Source organism: Myotis brandtii, unplaced genomic scaffold, assembly GCF_000412655.1.
Source record: "Myotis brandtii unplaced genomic scaffold, ASM41265v1 scaffold23, whole genome shotgun sequence".
In the NCBI taxonomy this organism is placed as follows: domain Eukaryota; kingdom Metazoa; phylum Chordata; class Mammalia; order Chiroptera; family Vespertilionidae; genus Myotis; species Myotis brandtii.
Window position 1 is genome coordinate 565,225 of NW_005358649.1, and position 16,916 is coordinate 582,140.

General features: G+C 37.6%; 3 protein-coding genes across 4 annotated transcripts in view; 1 reads left to right on the top strand and 2 right to left on the bottom strand.

Moving 5' to 3' along the window:
* Positions 1 to 16,916, bottom strand: part of PPP1R42 (protein phosphatase 1, regulatory subunit 42) — a 35,619-nt gene that overhangs the window by 10,382 nt on the left and 8,321 nt on the right. Inside the window, exons 4-6 of the mRNA XM_005866345.2 lie at positions 15,735 to 15,873; positions 13,388 to 13,504; positions 3,420 to 3,537 (exon numbers count right to left, since the gene is read on the bottom strand). Coding sequence (XP_005866407.1) covers positions 3,420 to 3,537; positions 13,388 to 13,504; positions 15,735 to 15,873 — 374 coding nt within the window. The remainder of the gene's footprint in view (positions 1 to 3,419; positions 3,538 to 13,387; positions 13,505 to 15,734; positions 15,874 to 16,916) is intronic.
* LOC102249625 (P antigen family member 3-like) lies at positions 843 to 1,343 on the bottom strand. The gene has a single exon (XM_005866396.2). It carries the CDS (start codon positions 1,270 to 1,272, stop codon positions 928 to 930), a length of 345 nt encoding a protein of 114 aa, XP_005866458.1. The 5' UTR covers positions 1,273 to 1,343; the 3' UTR covers positions 843 to 927.
* The window catches only part of CSPP1 (centrosome and spindle pole associated protein 1), a 157,698-nt gene continuing 141,762 nt past the window's right edge, over positions 981 to 16,916 (top strand). For both annotated transcript variants that reach the window (XM_005866341.2, XM_014539806.1), the window contains exons 1-2: positions 981 to 1,068; positions 2,845 to 2,949. The gene's annotated coding sequence lies outside the window, so the exon portion shown is untranslated. The remainder of the gene's footprint in view (positions 1,069 to 2,844; positions 2,950 to 16,916) is intronic.

Below are 16,916 nucleotides of genomic sequence, written 5' to 3' on the forward strand. Positions count from 1 at the left end.
AGCATTACAGCATACTTTTAAATATTGTATCATGAGCATCTTACTGTGTTTTTCTTTTTTAAAAAAATATATTTTATTGATTTTTTACAGAGAGGAAGAGAGAGGGATAGAGAGTTAGAAGCCTTGATGAGAGAGAAACCATTGATCAGCTGCCTCCTGCACACCTCCTACTGGGGATGTGCCCGCAACCAAGGTACATGCCCTTGACTGAAATCGAACCTGGGACCTTTCAGTCCGCAGGCTGACTGATGCTCTATCCACTGAGCCAAACCGGTTAGGGCTGTGTTTTTCTTTAAACTTAATTTTTAATAATGTTTGACAGTATTCTATTGTATATGATATATTGTACTATAAAATTATAGGATATTTTATGTGACTTTAATCACATGAATATAGGTGGCCTTCAATTAACATTAAGATAAAATGTTATCTTTTCTAGCACAATTTCCTTATATAGCAGCTTAAAAAATTAAATATATTTTCTCTCATCATCCATGTAATGTCTTCTGCTAGATTCCAGAATGTAGAAAGAATGTAGAAACATTTTTTGGGTCATATTCTTATAAGGGAAAATGATAATATCCTGATAAAATATTAATTGTACTACTGAAAATATTAACATTGCCACTTAAATATGATCTATAATATTGTTATATTCCAAATCAAGTGATGAAACTGGAAATATAAACTAGAACCATAAACTCTAGAAGTATAATTGTTTCCTTAGCTTGTCTCTTGTACTTATTTTAACTGAATAATAGCACTTTCCAAATTATAATGTAAGAAATTGGCAAAATATTTTATCATTATACATCTTTTTTTTTTCTTCAAGATTCCTTGGATAATGCTGTAAAACTTTATTGAGAGAACTTTAACAGTGAAGTATACAGCATAAGAATAATCTGTGTGTCTTCAGATCATCTTCCTTTAAATGGCTGGTTTTCCTTCCCCTGTTTCTGGCATTTCAATGGGCTCTGGATTTGCGCAAGCATGCCCCATGACTTCAGGATCATCTCCACCCTCAGCCCCAGTCATTGGTTTCGCCAGTTCTTGAAGATCAGCTTCAAGGTCAGTCCCTTGAACCTCAGGTGCTCCTGCATCTGCTTTCTCTTCATCAGGTGTCATATCCTGACTCTCAGTGGGTGGCTCCTCTTGTTGAGGTTGTTCATCCCTGGGCTGCTGGTCAACCACGGCTCCAACTGGCTGGTCTGATTCTTCATCTTCTACTAGTATTGAACTCCAATCGAGCCTTGGTGTTATATGCCGACTCATATTTCACACAGTTGTGTCTCAGGTAGTGAGAAAGAATCGAAATGAAGGAATGCGGCGGCCTTTCGCCAGCTCTTCTCCCGGAACTCGGACTGCAAAGCACCTATCATTATACATCTTAGTACTTATAACTTATTATTAAAGGTCATTCTTTTACACTCAGTTTTCCCAACCACTTATACTGGTATATACTGATATCTTTGCCAGATATGTTTTTATTAATTGTATAATTTATTAGTATATTTTTGGATGTGTTATGTGTGTAAGTCAGTACATATTTTTAAAACATCTATTATGAGGATAAGGAATGAAAAACCTAAATCTTTTACCATAATCCCACTTCCTTATGTTAATGTTTCAGACAAAGCTGAGGAATGACTAGCTTATGCCTCAGTAAATCTGATTCTATCTCACTTTTAGCAAATGATCTCATTTGAGGCTATTAGGTGTAGAGGTGGTTCAGAAGGGGAAGCCAGGAAATGGACACAAGATCAGAGACCCATGAGATCTGTTTTAATGAGCTGCTTCCATCATACTAAGTAAACAAGTATCTATTTGATAAGGCCGGGTTACTTACAAAACAGAAAATGGCTCCATATAGTTCTTTTTACTGGGACATATAAAATCAGGCCTTCAATTAACTTTGTGGGTTTTTTGTTTTGTTTTGTATTTAGGAAAAACAAGGAAATTAAATGAGCTAAATCAAAGAGAATTTGTTATATATGTATATATACATAGAAGAAAAAGACTGTAAGGACACATACCAAAGTCTAAATAGATTTTGCAGGATTATGAATAATATTTATTTTCTATATTTTCTAGAAGAAATATGTATTAAATTTTATAATCATAAAATATGTTATAGAAGATTTATTTTTTTAAACTTTGAATAAATTCTCTTTACTTGGAAATTAGTACACTTGTCTCCATATCTGTTACAGCATTGCCTATGGTACTGTATCATGAGAAATGTTTCCAGAAATGGTTCATAAACATTGGAAGATTCTTAATTATCAAACATTAATTGTATTTACTTTATTACTCTGCTTCCTAAGGAAAGTAGACTAATACAATTGTGTGCACGGGTGAGAGAGAGGAGGAAATAGACAGTTGGGGGTGGTGCATGGCAGAATCATCTATAGAGCTTTGAAAATTACACATGACTGTTCTCTGTTCCCTACCCTTGACTGGTGGGGTAAGGGATGGGCAGAATATTGTGAAAAACCTTCTTGGATATTTCTGACATGCCCTCGTGTCAGTCCCTTCCTCCCCCAAGAGAATCACTGCACTAGCATTATGATTAATCAAGGTTTACTACAGCTATGAGCTTTGAAAGAGTTTTGCTATAGTTTTTATACCCATGTCACTGAAATTCCGATATAGGAAATTGGCTCATGAATCTCCTTTGGGAGAGGCCAGGCTTGTCTCTCCGATGCTATATAACTTGGTCCCTTACTGGTCCATGTCCCCGATATAGTGCATATTGAGGAATGTTATGATTGTAAGGGTCTCATAAAGGACTCCCCATCCGGCTGCACTTTCAATCCAATGAAAGGAACTCCTATATGTTTTTAGGGTACCATTTGGCAAGTGTCAGCAGTGAAAACCTTGGTCCGCAGAACCCAGCTAAAGAGGCTCGTGATCTTCAGAGGATTTGTGCCTAAGAGAATTCGGCAAAAGGTGAGCAAATTCTACACATTTATGACTAACCAATTTTGTTAGTAACAGCCACATTTTCTTTTCTTTTTTTTTAAAGAAAGAGTATCTGGTGCCTCGATTAATTATTTCTGAACAGCAGATATTTTATGCTTTATTTCTCAATTTTAACTTTTGCTGTTATTAAAAATACATAGAATTTAAAGTTGACCTCTTAAAAACTGTCTTTTTAAATTGAATTTATTATGTGGCATTGGTTAATAAAATTAAATAGGTTTCAGGTGTAGAATTCTATAATACATCATCTGTATATTGTGTGCTCACCACCCTAAGTCAAGTATCCTCCTATCAACACTCAACCTCCCTATGCCCTCTTTTACCTCCCCCCATAAAGTTGATCCAGATGACGTATTATATTTCTGAAGGCTTGCCGTTAACTAAAAAGTCAACCAGGTCTCTTTTTCGAAGAAAATTATATTAATATAAATGTGTACCCAGTGATTTGGAGACCAGTATCAATCTGTCTCTGTATTTTGGTTTGAGACAAACAGGATTTCCTTTTAGATCCATTTTCCACAGATTCATCAATTTGCTCAGTAAAAATTCCAAATCCTATAATTATAAAAGAAAAAGACAAAATATGTCATAATTATCAATATATTTTCATTCAGTTAATTGTTTATAAAGGTAATTACTGCTTTTTGTGGAGTTCTAGCTCAGTGCCAGCTACTTAGAAGGTGTATGATAAATCATTTTTGGATATAATGGTCTATAATCATAATGGAAGGGGGCTAAAGAGAAGGCAGAAAATGAGGTCCTGAGTTGGGGGCCATGGAACTGTTCTTTGTCATAGTCCCTTAAAGGGACCCAGTTCAGAAAAAACTTTTGCCCCTCTGGCCATCCATCCTGCAGAAGATGCTCTATTCTTAGTGGAATTTATGGAAGTGTCCAGATTAAGGCAATTAAGGAGCAGTGAGTAAGCAGTCCATTGGCATTGCAAACAATATTTGCTTTTTATTTTATAAAAGAATACATATTTATTTTTAAAATCTGTAAAAAGGTCAAGGGGAAAATATGAGAAAAAAGTCACTTGCATGCTTCTCATCCAAAGATCATTTTCAATATGTTGTCATACATCCTTTTGGCCTTCTTTTTTTGAGCATAGGGATTTCTTTTTTAATTGTCATGTGGGTACAGTTTTGTTTTATGTATATCATAAACATTTGTGTGTTTTTATAGTTACAAGAAAATCATCTAATTGATATTTCAAGGAGTAGTTAAGTTATTCCATGGTCTACAATCCAAATGAATGTCAGAAAAACAGATTAATAGCATTTAAGAACCTGCTCTCTCAGTTTGCCCTCTTTCTCCCGATTTGGGTTTCTTTTTCCATTGTCACAATCCTTTTGTTCAATGCCTTGTTTTTTGTCCCTTTCCTTGCTTTCACTCCTTCCTCATTTTTAATATGTATATTTTATTTTAGATATTTAGTGGAAGTGAAATATACTTGGACTATTTCTTATATGTGTCATAAAGTTCTGTTTTTAATTTTTGAAATCAGATAAATTTAGTCTGTATGAATTACTTCAAACAAGCAATGCAGAGACTGTTTTTCTACTCTATAGCCTTGAATTGATTTTAAAAAATTCAATAGCCAAAGGCAAAAAATAAAGGAAAACTACCTTTAATAGGACAAAACATTACTTTAAAGCAAATATTTTGTTGCTAATAAAAATAATTGTTGATAATTCTGTGGAGAGCATAAACCAGGGCTCAGGACTGAAGGATGAAGTTATAACTTTTGAAGAGAGCTTTCTTATAAGTCAACTACATGACAGTGGATCAGAAGCTTCTCTGTTGACCAAAATTAAGAGAATGAAAATTAGCCTGGCTGGAGGGGCTCAGTAGCTGAGCATCGACCTATGAACCAGGAGGTCACAGTTCAATTCCTGGTCAGGACACATACCCGGGTCGTGGGCTTGATCCCAAGTGGGGGGCATGCAAGCAGCAGCCAATTGATAATTCTCTTACCATTGATGTTTCTCTCTCTCTCCCTCTCCCTCCCCCTCCTCTCTACAGCATTTGTTTGACAGTGTTTGATACAGCCATAATTATTTTATGTGAGAGTTTCTCTGTATTTCTCTTAGTCTAAAAACCTCTAAGGAAGGAATTGTGCATTGCATTTTTTAGTGTTGAATACAATGTCCCATCATCCAAAAGTTCAGTAATAATAACAATAAGAGAACTTTACATCTATATAGATAAAAGAGTCCTGTAGAGTTTTGTTAATTGTCCCTCACTTGATAAATGACTCTCGACATACTCCCTCCAGTGCATGTTTATTTAAGACTAAACTAATCCTGTGCTGAAATATGATTACCCTTTGGATACGCTCTGGTTGTTCATTGCCTTCCTGTCTTTAATAAAATGCTTTCACTTTCCTATTCTTCAATAAGTTACTAAAGGGAGCAGACACTTTTCTGGACAGTCTCTGTTTGATAAATGATCATGTCATGCTATCACTTAGAGGAGTGCTGCAAATCCCGAGGAGCCAGTTCCGTTTCCCATGCAGGGCTGGCGCTGAGCTCCTGTATGGGCGCCGGCAGCACTGGCAGTGCTCCCTCTACAATTAATGATGGCCACGGACGAACCTGTATTTGACCAGCATGCTCCAATTTTTATCGGAAACGTCTGGCCCAACTGTCTTAACTAAATCTAAAGACAGCAATTTGTCATCCCCCTGACTGCCTGTCATCATCTGCTTGGGAAAATCTATAATTTTGGGCTTGTTTCTGACTAAACTGTGGAGTAAATAAATTTATCTTCGGGTTACTCTGCTTGTCAGGATCAATACTGAGCAGAGGTTGAATAAATTAGAAACTGGAAAAACATGACAGGCCATATTGGTTTGTTCATTCGTTGGTGTCTTATAAATCAGATATTTAGTTTATATAAGAGGCAAACACATCAAAATTTTTATTTCCACCATTTACTCGAAGATACTTTACCTCATGATAAATGGTCATTAGGAAACTAATGAAGTAAATCACTAATATATCTGACTGTGAGATGAACTTTTCAGATATTTTATTTATTTAGCAAATTTTGCAGACATAAAAACTTTAGGTATAAATTAATTTTTTTTAATTTTTTCACGTTTTATAAATTTTTGTAACCATGATATTTATTTGACTTAATAGTGTCAGTAAGCTATATAATGTTGGCCCTATTGAAGTTCATGGCTCATCCAACTACTTGGAGATATGCAAAAGTTTTATTGTAAATGGTCATTAAAGTATTTAATATTTTAATACATTGATACCTATTTAAGGAGCTATAGAAAAAAATGCAAAGAAATTTTAACCAAAAGTGAATGTTATTTAAACAAGAGTGCTGTGAGTGAAAGAAAGGAGTTTCTAAACTATGGAGCATTGTTTGGCCTAACCTCTCTTTCCCCTCCTCCTCAAGGACTGACTTTGCCACCAGTTTTATGGGGAAGAATTGGTTCCTCCGCCTACAGAGTTTTCTCATTTATCCGCCCTGGGTCTCATACTTCCTTTCTTCTTTCACATTTTTCTCAACCAAGAGAGAGTCCCACCTCGTTTTCTAAATTAATTAGTTCTCTCCATTCCTTCCCCTCTTCCACAGGCCTCCTCTTCTTGGAATCTTCTCTTTCATTTCTTTTTTCATTGTCTCCTTCTCCTCTGGTTTTTATCCTGTCTCTTACCCATCATCATACACTTCTTGAAAGAGTAGTCCACACCAGTGCGCCTCAAACTTTATGTGCTTAAGAATCACCTAGGGATCTTATTTAAATGCAGTTACTGATTTGTTAGATCTGGGGCAGAAGCTGAGATTCTGCATTTTGGAGGCTGATGTTCTGGTCCTAGGACCACATTTGGAGTTATGAGTCTAGGCCACTGCCTCTGCTTCCTTAATCACTGGGCACTCCTGCAGCCTGGCGCTTCTGAACCAGAACTTCGAGATTTATCCCTTATCACCTTATCGCATTGCCAATCTCAGACTTTCTCAGTCTTGGTTCTATGGAGCACTTCCCTACTGACCTCTCCCCCTTCACGGCTGTGTGATTCCACATTCTTCAGGCTCCCTGCATCTTGCATGAATCTCTAACCCCACAAGTAACAACCTTCTGACCATAAGAATCCCTAATGTATGAACATTCTGTTTTCTAAAAGTTGCTTTTGAGAACAGAGAAAACATCTCATAAAAAAAAGTGCTATACATGGCAGACTGTTGCCTGGATAGGGCAGCCATAAAACAACCTATTTAAACGAGGAAAAAAACCCAAAGACTGTGTGGCGATGGTGCTATAAAACCCCCTCATAGTGCATCACCATGTTTCCCAAGCACTGGTGCTCTCTCTGGGGAGCAGAAGCAGGTGTGGCATCAATTCAGTTTCTTCGTTTTCCACAGTCTACGTTTATTCCTCTCAGTGGTTTTTTTTTCTTCCCTGGACCACAGCAAAATGTAAAATCATGGCTAGAAAAATGTTTTTCTTCATTAACCCACTATATTCTTCATGTATATGCAGACATTTCAGAAAAAGGAGAATGTCCATGTTGATATTAGTAAAACATCTATTATACCAAGGAAGGAAGGGTAATCTATACGTGAGAAGAACAACCAGATTTTGTGGGATGCCACATTGAGCATTTCATCATACTTGCATATCTAGTCAGTCCCATCCAGGATGGCAGTTTCAGTGACTACTTAACCAATTTGCTGAAGAATTCTATCCACTGAGCTCTGTCCTCTATATCCAGTTGTCCGCCTGATATTTTCTTTTTTTTAAAATATATTTTATTGATTTTTTACAGAGAGGAAGGGAGAGGGATAGAGAGTTAGAAACATCGATGAGAGAGAAACATCAATCAGCTGCCTCCTGAACACCCCCTATTGTGGATGTGCCCACAACCAAGGTACATGCCCTTGACTAGAATAGAACCTGGGACCCTTCAGTCTGCAGGCTGACACTCTATCCACTGAGCCAAACTAGTTAGGGCCTGATATTTTCTATGGAACGTTTTAAAGGCACCTCAAAATTGATCAAAATTCATGATCTTCTCCCTTTTCCCCAAACCTAACTCTTGAGTTCTCTATTTTCCATGGTGCAAGGCAAAAACCTGACTCTTGACTTCCTTCTGCTACATTCCTTATATCACCACCAAATCCTGTCTACTTTACTTCCTAAACAGCTTTCCAATATGTTCATTCACATCATTTTTATCCCAACCCTATTCAAGTTTTCACCATCTCTCACTTTCTAACTAGCCAGACTTCTTCCAATCTATTCTCTACACCAAGCATGTCAAACTCAAAGACTAACACGGGCCAAATAAACAGATTTAAGTTTATGTGGGCCGCAAAAAAACAAAAGCTTCAATTTTCATAGAAATGTAGGTTTATTTTTTTGATAGAGACATACTGAATACAAAGGGCTGAAATAAATGAGTAATCGTTAAAATAGTAGAACATTTTAATAAAAATTAATATTTTTTCTTGAACATTAACTTACCAGACACTGAATAACTGCACAAATTAATAAGCATAATGCAAATAAACCTATCTTTCTCATTCTCCAAAAGCGAAATATTTTTGTTGCACACCAAACAAGTCAGTCCAAGACTAATGACGTGGCAATTTGCTGCTAGTATTAGTGGAGAGAAATGGTGCGCCTGCATGTAAGGGGCGTAAGGGAAATGCATGTAACCCAATTATACCAGTAGTTATCAGTCATTAGCGAACATTGTAGTTTGTTATTAATAATTATGTATAACAGGATATTGTAAAAATTAAATTATGAAAACTTTATTAAAATGTTTCTTACATACCGTTATATTGGCTGGGCTGCAAAAATATTTGTTGTGGGCCGCATGCAGCCCGCGGGCCATGAGTTTGACATGCTTGGTCTACACTGTAGCCATACTGATCTTTTCAAAATGCTAATTACTTTACTCCTGGCTTAAACACCGTTAGTGTCTCCCCATTGTTCTTAGGATAAAGACAAACCTCTGTTATGACCTATGCAATGTTTACCCACCAGTTTATTTGCACTATGGTTCACCTTCACTCTGCTTCCTGTTTCTCATTTTTGCCATGCTTTCACCTGCCTCAGGGCCTTTGCACATGCTATTCTGTTTACCTGGTAAACCCTTTACTTCTCTCAGAGAGCAGCTCAGCAATCCCTTCCTAAGCGAAGCTGTCCTGAGTTCCCTAACTAAGGCAAATCCCCCTATTATAGGCTCTCAGAGCCACATACTTCCACTTTGTACTACTCGCCATGGGTGCATTTTTACATTTGTTTTTGCCTGATTATTTGCTTAATGTTTCTCTTCCTCTCAATGCTGAGAGCTCTTCTGAAAGATTGTATCTGTTTTTGCTCACTATTGTCTCCCCAATTGTCTAATAAGTGTTGCCACATGATAGGTGTTTTGAATGGATGGATAAGAAGAAATGAATGAATGCATGGATGAATGGATCTGGGGTTAGGAGCAGGACAGGAATTGTAAAGGAGAAATTATATGGAACTATTTTGAAATATTTGCTTAGAGGGCTACATACATGGAAAGAGAAAGACTAGATTAATCCTCTCTTTCATTTCCTCCTCTATTTCTCCACTGTCCTCACTTGCCCTTCTGCTGCCCCAATTCTCTGTGTGAGACCAGCTTTGGATTAGTGAATAGGAGAGATGAGGGTAGGGTTAGAGGATCTTGGGGGAAGTTGTCCTTGACAGCTATGGGTCTGTAGAAGTGAGAGGTAAGGGAATGAGACCCAAAACAGCAGGAAGGACCGAAGCCACTTGGCCACCCAACTTTTTCCAGGTCCTTATCCTGTTCCTCCACCTCTAACGTAGCTCTGGGCGAGGGCATGGTTATTGTTTTGGAATGTCTGTGTTTCCCATTGACCCATTTCTCTCTTTTTCTTATTCCTTTCACAGAGCTCTAGTATTTCCGTTGTCATGGCAGTGCTTTTCCTTGTTATTTGTGTTCTTTTTAATTTTTCTTAAATGTCTTCCTCACTGCTCAAACCATAATCTTGACTGGAAGATTCAAAGTTATTTAACCATCCAAGGGACCATTATTTTTTCATTTATCTTATTTCATGTATTTTCTGTCGATGCATTTGAGGACCTATGGTTGTTCATATCAAAGCAGCTGCTCCAATGCTAAAAACCTTGGGTAATTATAGTGGTTTTGTGAGGATTCTCTAATGATGTCCACTTCTTTCTCCCAGTGGCACAAAGCTGTCTGTTGCTGAAGTCTCTTAGGATGGATGTCACTGACCTAATGTATGGCATGTTGAGCTTTCTCTCCCATGGCACAGGGTTTGATGTCAGCAGCTTCTGGGTAATTTCAATCAGTGAGCGCAAATAATGGAAAAATTAAAGCTAAAAATATGGAGATCTGGCCCCAGGAATACATACAGAGAAATAGGTTAATATTATGATGCTAAACTTCAACATATCCTTTGATTAAGCCTTCAGAGGATGATGTAAAATGGACCAGAAAAGCACATTTCAAGTAAACCCCATGCAAGATTATATTCAGACTTCCACGAAGCTGTGGCTAAGCATTTTTAATTGCTGTGTCTTCTTGCTGGAAGTAAAAGAACTTGAGATTTTATTCTCACTCCTTGTATATCTTCTCTAATGGGAGGGAAAAGCAACTTTTGGCATATACCAACCTCTGGACTTGCTGAATGTTTTCTTTTTAAGGTATTATATCCACATAGTCTTTTAATTTTCCTTTCTCTTATTTTTTAGTTTATATGCGGAAATTTCAGGTATGGGAAATATTTCATGAAAAGCCTATAGTTTCTCAAACCATAACAAGGAAGAAAGTTTCTAATATGTTTCTGTGACTTTGAGTAGAAGAAAAACTTGGCAAACCCTTGCCAAGGCACTCTGTTCTGAAACATGCGTAATATATGATACTTGACCCAACATAGTCTGTTGTTAAATCTAATGCATTTCTATTAACATCTTATCTGCCCTCATGTCAACCATTCAATAGCATTCAGTACAATAACTTTCTTGAAGTTCTTTTTCCTCTTGTCTTCTCTTGCATCATTGACTCCTGGTGCCTTCTCATCTAAAGTATTGGAGTATTTCTGTGCTTAATCTGGGCCTCATTCATTATCTCTCTCTTTTACCCAGTTGCATGGTTCTAAATATCAGGCTACCACTATCTCCCCAGTTCTTCACACAGGAGCTAGGAGTCATCCTTGATTCTTCTTTTTTTTATTACTACACATCCTACTCATGAGCAAGTTCTGTGGGTTCAACCTAAAAAGTTACCTGTAATCCATTCACTCCTTTTCATCTCCAAGCAACCATCTTCTCATACTTAACCTCTATGGTAGTCTCCCATCTGGTCACTTTACTGTCATTCTTTTTTTTTTTAATATATTTTATTGATTTTTTTACAGAGAGGAAGGGAGAAGAATAGAGAGTTAGAAACATCAATGAGAGAGAAACATCGATCAGCTGCCTCCTGCACACCCCCCACTGGGGATGTGCCCACAATGAAGGTACATGCCCTTGACTGTAATCTAACCCGGTACCCTTCAGTCCGCAGGCCGACACTCTATCCACTGAGACAAACCCGTTAGGGCCTGTCATTCTTTTTTGTTGTTGTTAATCCTCATGGGAAGATATTTTTCCATTGATTTTTTAGAGAGAGTGGAAGGGAGGGGGAGAGACAAAGAGAGAAAAACATCGATGTGAGAGAGACACATCGAGTGGTTGCCGCCTGAACATGCACCCACTGGGGCCGAGAATCTAGCCTGCAACCTAGGAACATGCCCTTGACCAGAATCGAACCCAAGACCCTTCATTCCTCAGCCCGACACTCTATTCACTGAGCCAAACTGGCTAGGGCTACTGTCATTCTTGCAACCTATTTTCCACATAGCTGATAGAGAATTCTGTTAAAATGAAATCCTTTGAGTGTCTTCCTATTGCACTTAAAGTCAAGTTCATGACCATGGCCTAAAAGGACCTTTATGATCTGGCTCCTATACGTTCCTTCCTAATCTCATGTTATACTGTTGTCTATTCATTCAAAAATTACTTATTGCCAACATTTTAGAAACTGAGCTAGATTCTGGGATCACTATCACAGCAAACTGGCCTCTTTTTTGTTTCTTGGACACTTTAAGCTCTCTTTGGACTCAGAACCTTTGTATTTTTTGTTCCCTATGCCTAGCATGTTCTTTCTTAGATCTCTTCTCAGATTTCTTCTTTCTCATCCTTTAGATCTCAGCATAAGTGTCATTTGCCAGAGGCCTTTCTTTCTTTTTTGCAAAGGGTAAGAGATTCTTCTTTTTAAAAAAAAATATTTTTATTGATTTTTTTTTACAGAGAGGAAGGGAGAAGGAGAGGAATAGAGAGTTAGAAACATTGATGAGAGAGAAACATCGATTCAGCTGCTTCCTGCACACTCCTTACTGGGGACGTGCCTGCTACCAAGGTACATGCCCTTGACCGGAGTCGAACCTGGGACCCTTCAGGCCACAGGTCGAGGCTCTATCCACTGAGCCAAACCGGTGAGGGCTTGAGGCCTTTCTTGATAACCTGAATGTCCCATTATGTCATCCTACCTAATTCTTTTAAAAAAATATGTATTTCTTTATTGATTTCAGGAAGAAAGGGAGGAGTGAGAGATAGAAACATCTATGATGGGAGAGAATCATTGATCGGCAGCCTCCTGCTTGCCCCCCATTGGGGATCAAGCCTGCAACCCAGGCTTGTATGTGCCCTTGTTCAGAATCGAACCCGGGACCCTCCGGTCCGCAGGCTGACGCTTTATCCACTGAGCCAAGCCGGCTAGGGCCTACCTAATTCTTTCAGAGTGCTTTTCACAATCTTCTCTGCTTATTTTCTCCTGGTGCCCTCCCCTGTCGCACTGTAATGTAAGCTCCTTGAGGGTAGAGAACTTGTCTTATTCATCATTTGTATCCCCAGTGCCTAGAAAATGTTTCTCCAAGAGTCTAAAACAGTACCTGGGACACACACTCTAATAAAATATTTTTGAATAAATGAATTTGATGGGGAGGTTCAGAAAAAGCTACACAAGGGAGATGGTTTCCCCAAGGAGTAGAAAGTTCAGGTCTAGTCATAGTTACTAGAAACTCATTCATTGGGAGATCAGAGGTAAGGGGCAAGAAATCTAGTCTCTAGAGGGGAATATTCGATGGAAAATAAAACAGAGGGAAAAGCATAACTTCCTACTCAGAGAAACTTTTTTTCTGTTGGTGAGTGTGGGAAGCATTGAATATAGAAGAGAAAATCAGGTAAGAGGACAGAATTATGCAAATAAGTATATTAAGAAGTAAAGATTAATAAGCTAGTTTTTAGAACAAATCCAGAATAGTTTTTAAAATAATACATTTTATAGCAATTTCAAGTAAGTATTTTTAAATTAATTTTTCTTTATACTACCTTCACATGCAGAAGTTGATTGTCAACTGCTATGAGCTGATGAAGATTTTCCAGCATTTCTAAGTCTTTTATGTCATCAATATTATTATTGCTGATATTCAATATAGAGAGGGATTTCTGTAAGAAAATAATTAAATTAGCATTAGTAAACAACCTAATTAAGTGCTATATATTGGAACCAGAAATCCTAATCTGTGAAAATTTTAAGATGGTTCAGTTCAGTCTATTTTGCTCTTTAGGCAAGAAAATAAAAACCCATGAAGATTTTGTTTCTGTGTTATATATTTTTTCATATTGAATGTTTAGAACTATAGTAATTGTGATATAATTTACCTATCCTATATAATAAAAGGCTAATATGCAAATTGACCAAACAGCAGAATGACCGGTCGCTATGATGTGCACTGATCACCTGGGGGAAAGATACTCAATGCAGGAGCTGCCCTCTGGTGGTCAGTGTACTCCCACAGGGGGAGTGAGGCTCAGCCAGAAGCCGGGCTCACAGCTGGTGAGTGCAGTGGCAGTGGCGGGAGCCTCTCCTGCCTCCCCTGCAGCCAGCTTAGGCCCACTAAGTCAGACATTCCCCGAGGGCTCCCGGACTCTGAGAGGGTACAGGCCTGGCTGAGGGGCCCTTCCTCCCCCCCACCACCAAATGCACAATTTTGTGCACCAGGCCTCTAATATTTTATAAGTTTAATCAAGGCATAAGAGAAATTTATAGAAAAAAGAAGCTAAGAATCAAGAAGCAAAGAAAGAAAAAAAGATGTCCCAATGAACAAATGATAACAATGTAGAAAACATGCTTATTTCAGCTTGAGCAAGTTATTATTTTGTGTTAAAAGTCACTAAAATTTGTACTCACATAGGAAGAAATTGTTTTTGTCTGTTTTTCTAAGTAGAAAACACTGGCCAAGAATTAAAGAATTAATTAAAAAAAACACTGTTAAAGAATTAATTTGATCTCTCTATGTAGTTTTCGCTTAACAATCCATATGTTCAGAAGCTACTTAGAATAATAATTAACTAATTAACAAGAATTTCAACATCAGCTGTTAATGAGGACATAAATATACAATACAGCAACACTAAATAAAAGCCATCTTAAGATCTAAGGGCCAGGATTCTCTACAAAGATCGCATCTACACAAAGCTAACATAAAGAAGATATTTCTTGACACTTTTTAAGACTTGAAATATAGATTTAAAAATTATGCCTTATATTTAGAATCTGCTTGAATATATGCAAAAATTGAGTACGCAAAAATATTTTCAGAAATGTTTTGTAATAAAACTATCCACTCCCACAGTGGTGTCAGTCTAGTTCAGCCGTGGGCAAACTACGGCCCGCGGGCCGGATCCGGCCCGTTTGAAATGAATAAAACTAAAAAAAAAAAGACCGTACCCTTTTATGTAATGATGTTTACTTTGAATTTATATTAATTCACACAAACACTCCATCCATGCTTTTGTTCCGGCCCTCCGGTCCAGTTTAAGAACCCATTGTGGCCCTCGAGTCAAAAAGTTTGCCCACCCCTGGTCTAGTTAGATCAATTGAGGTTGAGCTCAGACACAGTTGGGGAGGGTAGAAGGGGTAGGATAGAAACCAAGTCACCTCTTTCTTTTCCTATTTAAAGCACCATCCTTTCATTGTTATATGTTTGGTTCAAAAACCTTATACTAGTACTGCCCTCCATTTCTTGGCCCTCTGAAATAAAATCAACAAAATCTGTAAATATAACAACCATATTCCATTGCCCAGAACTGAAGGTAGCTTTCCTCTAACAAATCCTGCTTTGAGGATTAGCAAAAGCCTCTGTGGCACCCTCTGGTAGCTCAACTCATTGTGACACCTCCATGTGATGTCAAGTGACAGCTGGAGCATCAAATCCAGCGCTCCCAGATCTATCTGCTTCTGATGAGTCCCAGCCATATGTAGCACAATCTACAATCAAATCAAAATCCAGCAAAAAAAAAATGACATTGTAAAGATTCTCTAGGTTGTTTAAAATTTTCCAAATGTGCACTCATCTTTCCTTAGGCTTTTTGAGTTATGATAATCACCAAGGTTAAAATTATGAGTGAATTAACATTGTTAGAACTTCATACTTTACATAGTCTTTTAATAGCCTTCTTTTGATTCTTCCAATAGCCCTAGAAGCAGATATTATCCCCACTTTATAGCTGCTGAGTCTCTGAGGAATTATGTGGGGAAAATTAGTTTTAGCCCTCAAATAAACTCTCAGTTGGCCTATAAATATTCAGAGAATCTACATGTCCAAATAAACCTTCCTGGTCCATAACTGTTCATCACGACATTCTCTGTTAGAACACTCAAATGTAGCCTTACTGCCAGAGATTGAAGACTTCTTGGATCAAACAGAAGCTTTTCTCCAAGGGGAAGTCTCTGACTCTCAACATGAAGCTCTCTCAGTCCTTCTAATCCTTCTAGACCCTCTACGACAGCAATGTAATTGCCTCCAAGATACCTGCAGAATAGGAGACATAATTTTACGTAGACATTCTATGAACATCATGGTCTTTAAACATGATAAAAACATAACAAAATCATTGAACTGTGTGAAAATCATACATACAAAATGTTCTTTTTTATATTGAATTAATGAAAAGTTTATATGATTTTTACATGTAATTTAGTCTAAGAAGTTTTGTTTTGTTTTTTTAAGTGAGAGAATGGGAATAGTCTTTATTAAACTATTTACCCATACTCCTCATATATAGAGTGCAGAAGAATCACCTAGGGTTGTAGGTTTAATAATGAAGATTTCTGGGCCTAACCCACAGAGATTCTGACTTAACTATCTAAAGAGCCCAGCATTTCCCACCCCACTGTCCTCTCCTCATTCTAAGGCCTCTGGCCCACTTTTTGAGAAGCACTGGTAGTTCTTTTAGTCTGGGGAAATTGGATCAACCAGTCTTCATTGTTTAATTAAAATCATTATAGGCACAGTAAATGCCTTTTCTTTAAAAAATATATTTCTTTATTGATTTCAGAGAGGAAGGGAGGAGAGAGAGATAGAAACATCAATGATGAGAGAGAATCATTGATTGGCTGCCTCCTGCACACCCCCTACTGGGGAACGAGCCCGCAACCCAGGCATGTGCCCTCGGCCGGACTCGAACCTGGGACCCTTCAGTCCGCAGGCTGACGCTCTATCCACTGAGCCAAGCCGGCTAGGGCAAAATGCCTTTTTTATAATCAAGTCTACATCAACATTAATCTTATGACCCTGCCCTTTTCAGATATGTGATTCTGAACGGCACAAAACTCATTTGAGTTCCATGGACACTTTTCTCACTATTTGAGCCTACATAAGGATATTTTTAGGTTTTCTATAAGCCCTTAAGATAACCTCCTGCAAAAGAAAAGTATATCAGGCTTAATAAAACACAAATTGTTTGATACTACATTTGAAACAATTTATTTTATTAATACTACTAAAAGAGAATAAAAATTGTGGCCTGTTCCACAAAACAACAGATAATGGAAATACCTGCATGCAAAAATATT

Excerpts from the sequence above, each read along its gene's own strand:
- LOC102249625 (XM_005866396.2), bottom strand. The coding sequence starts at position 1,272 with ATGAGTCGGCATATAACACCAAGGCTCGATTGGAGTTCAATACTAGTA.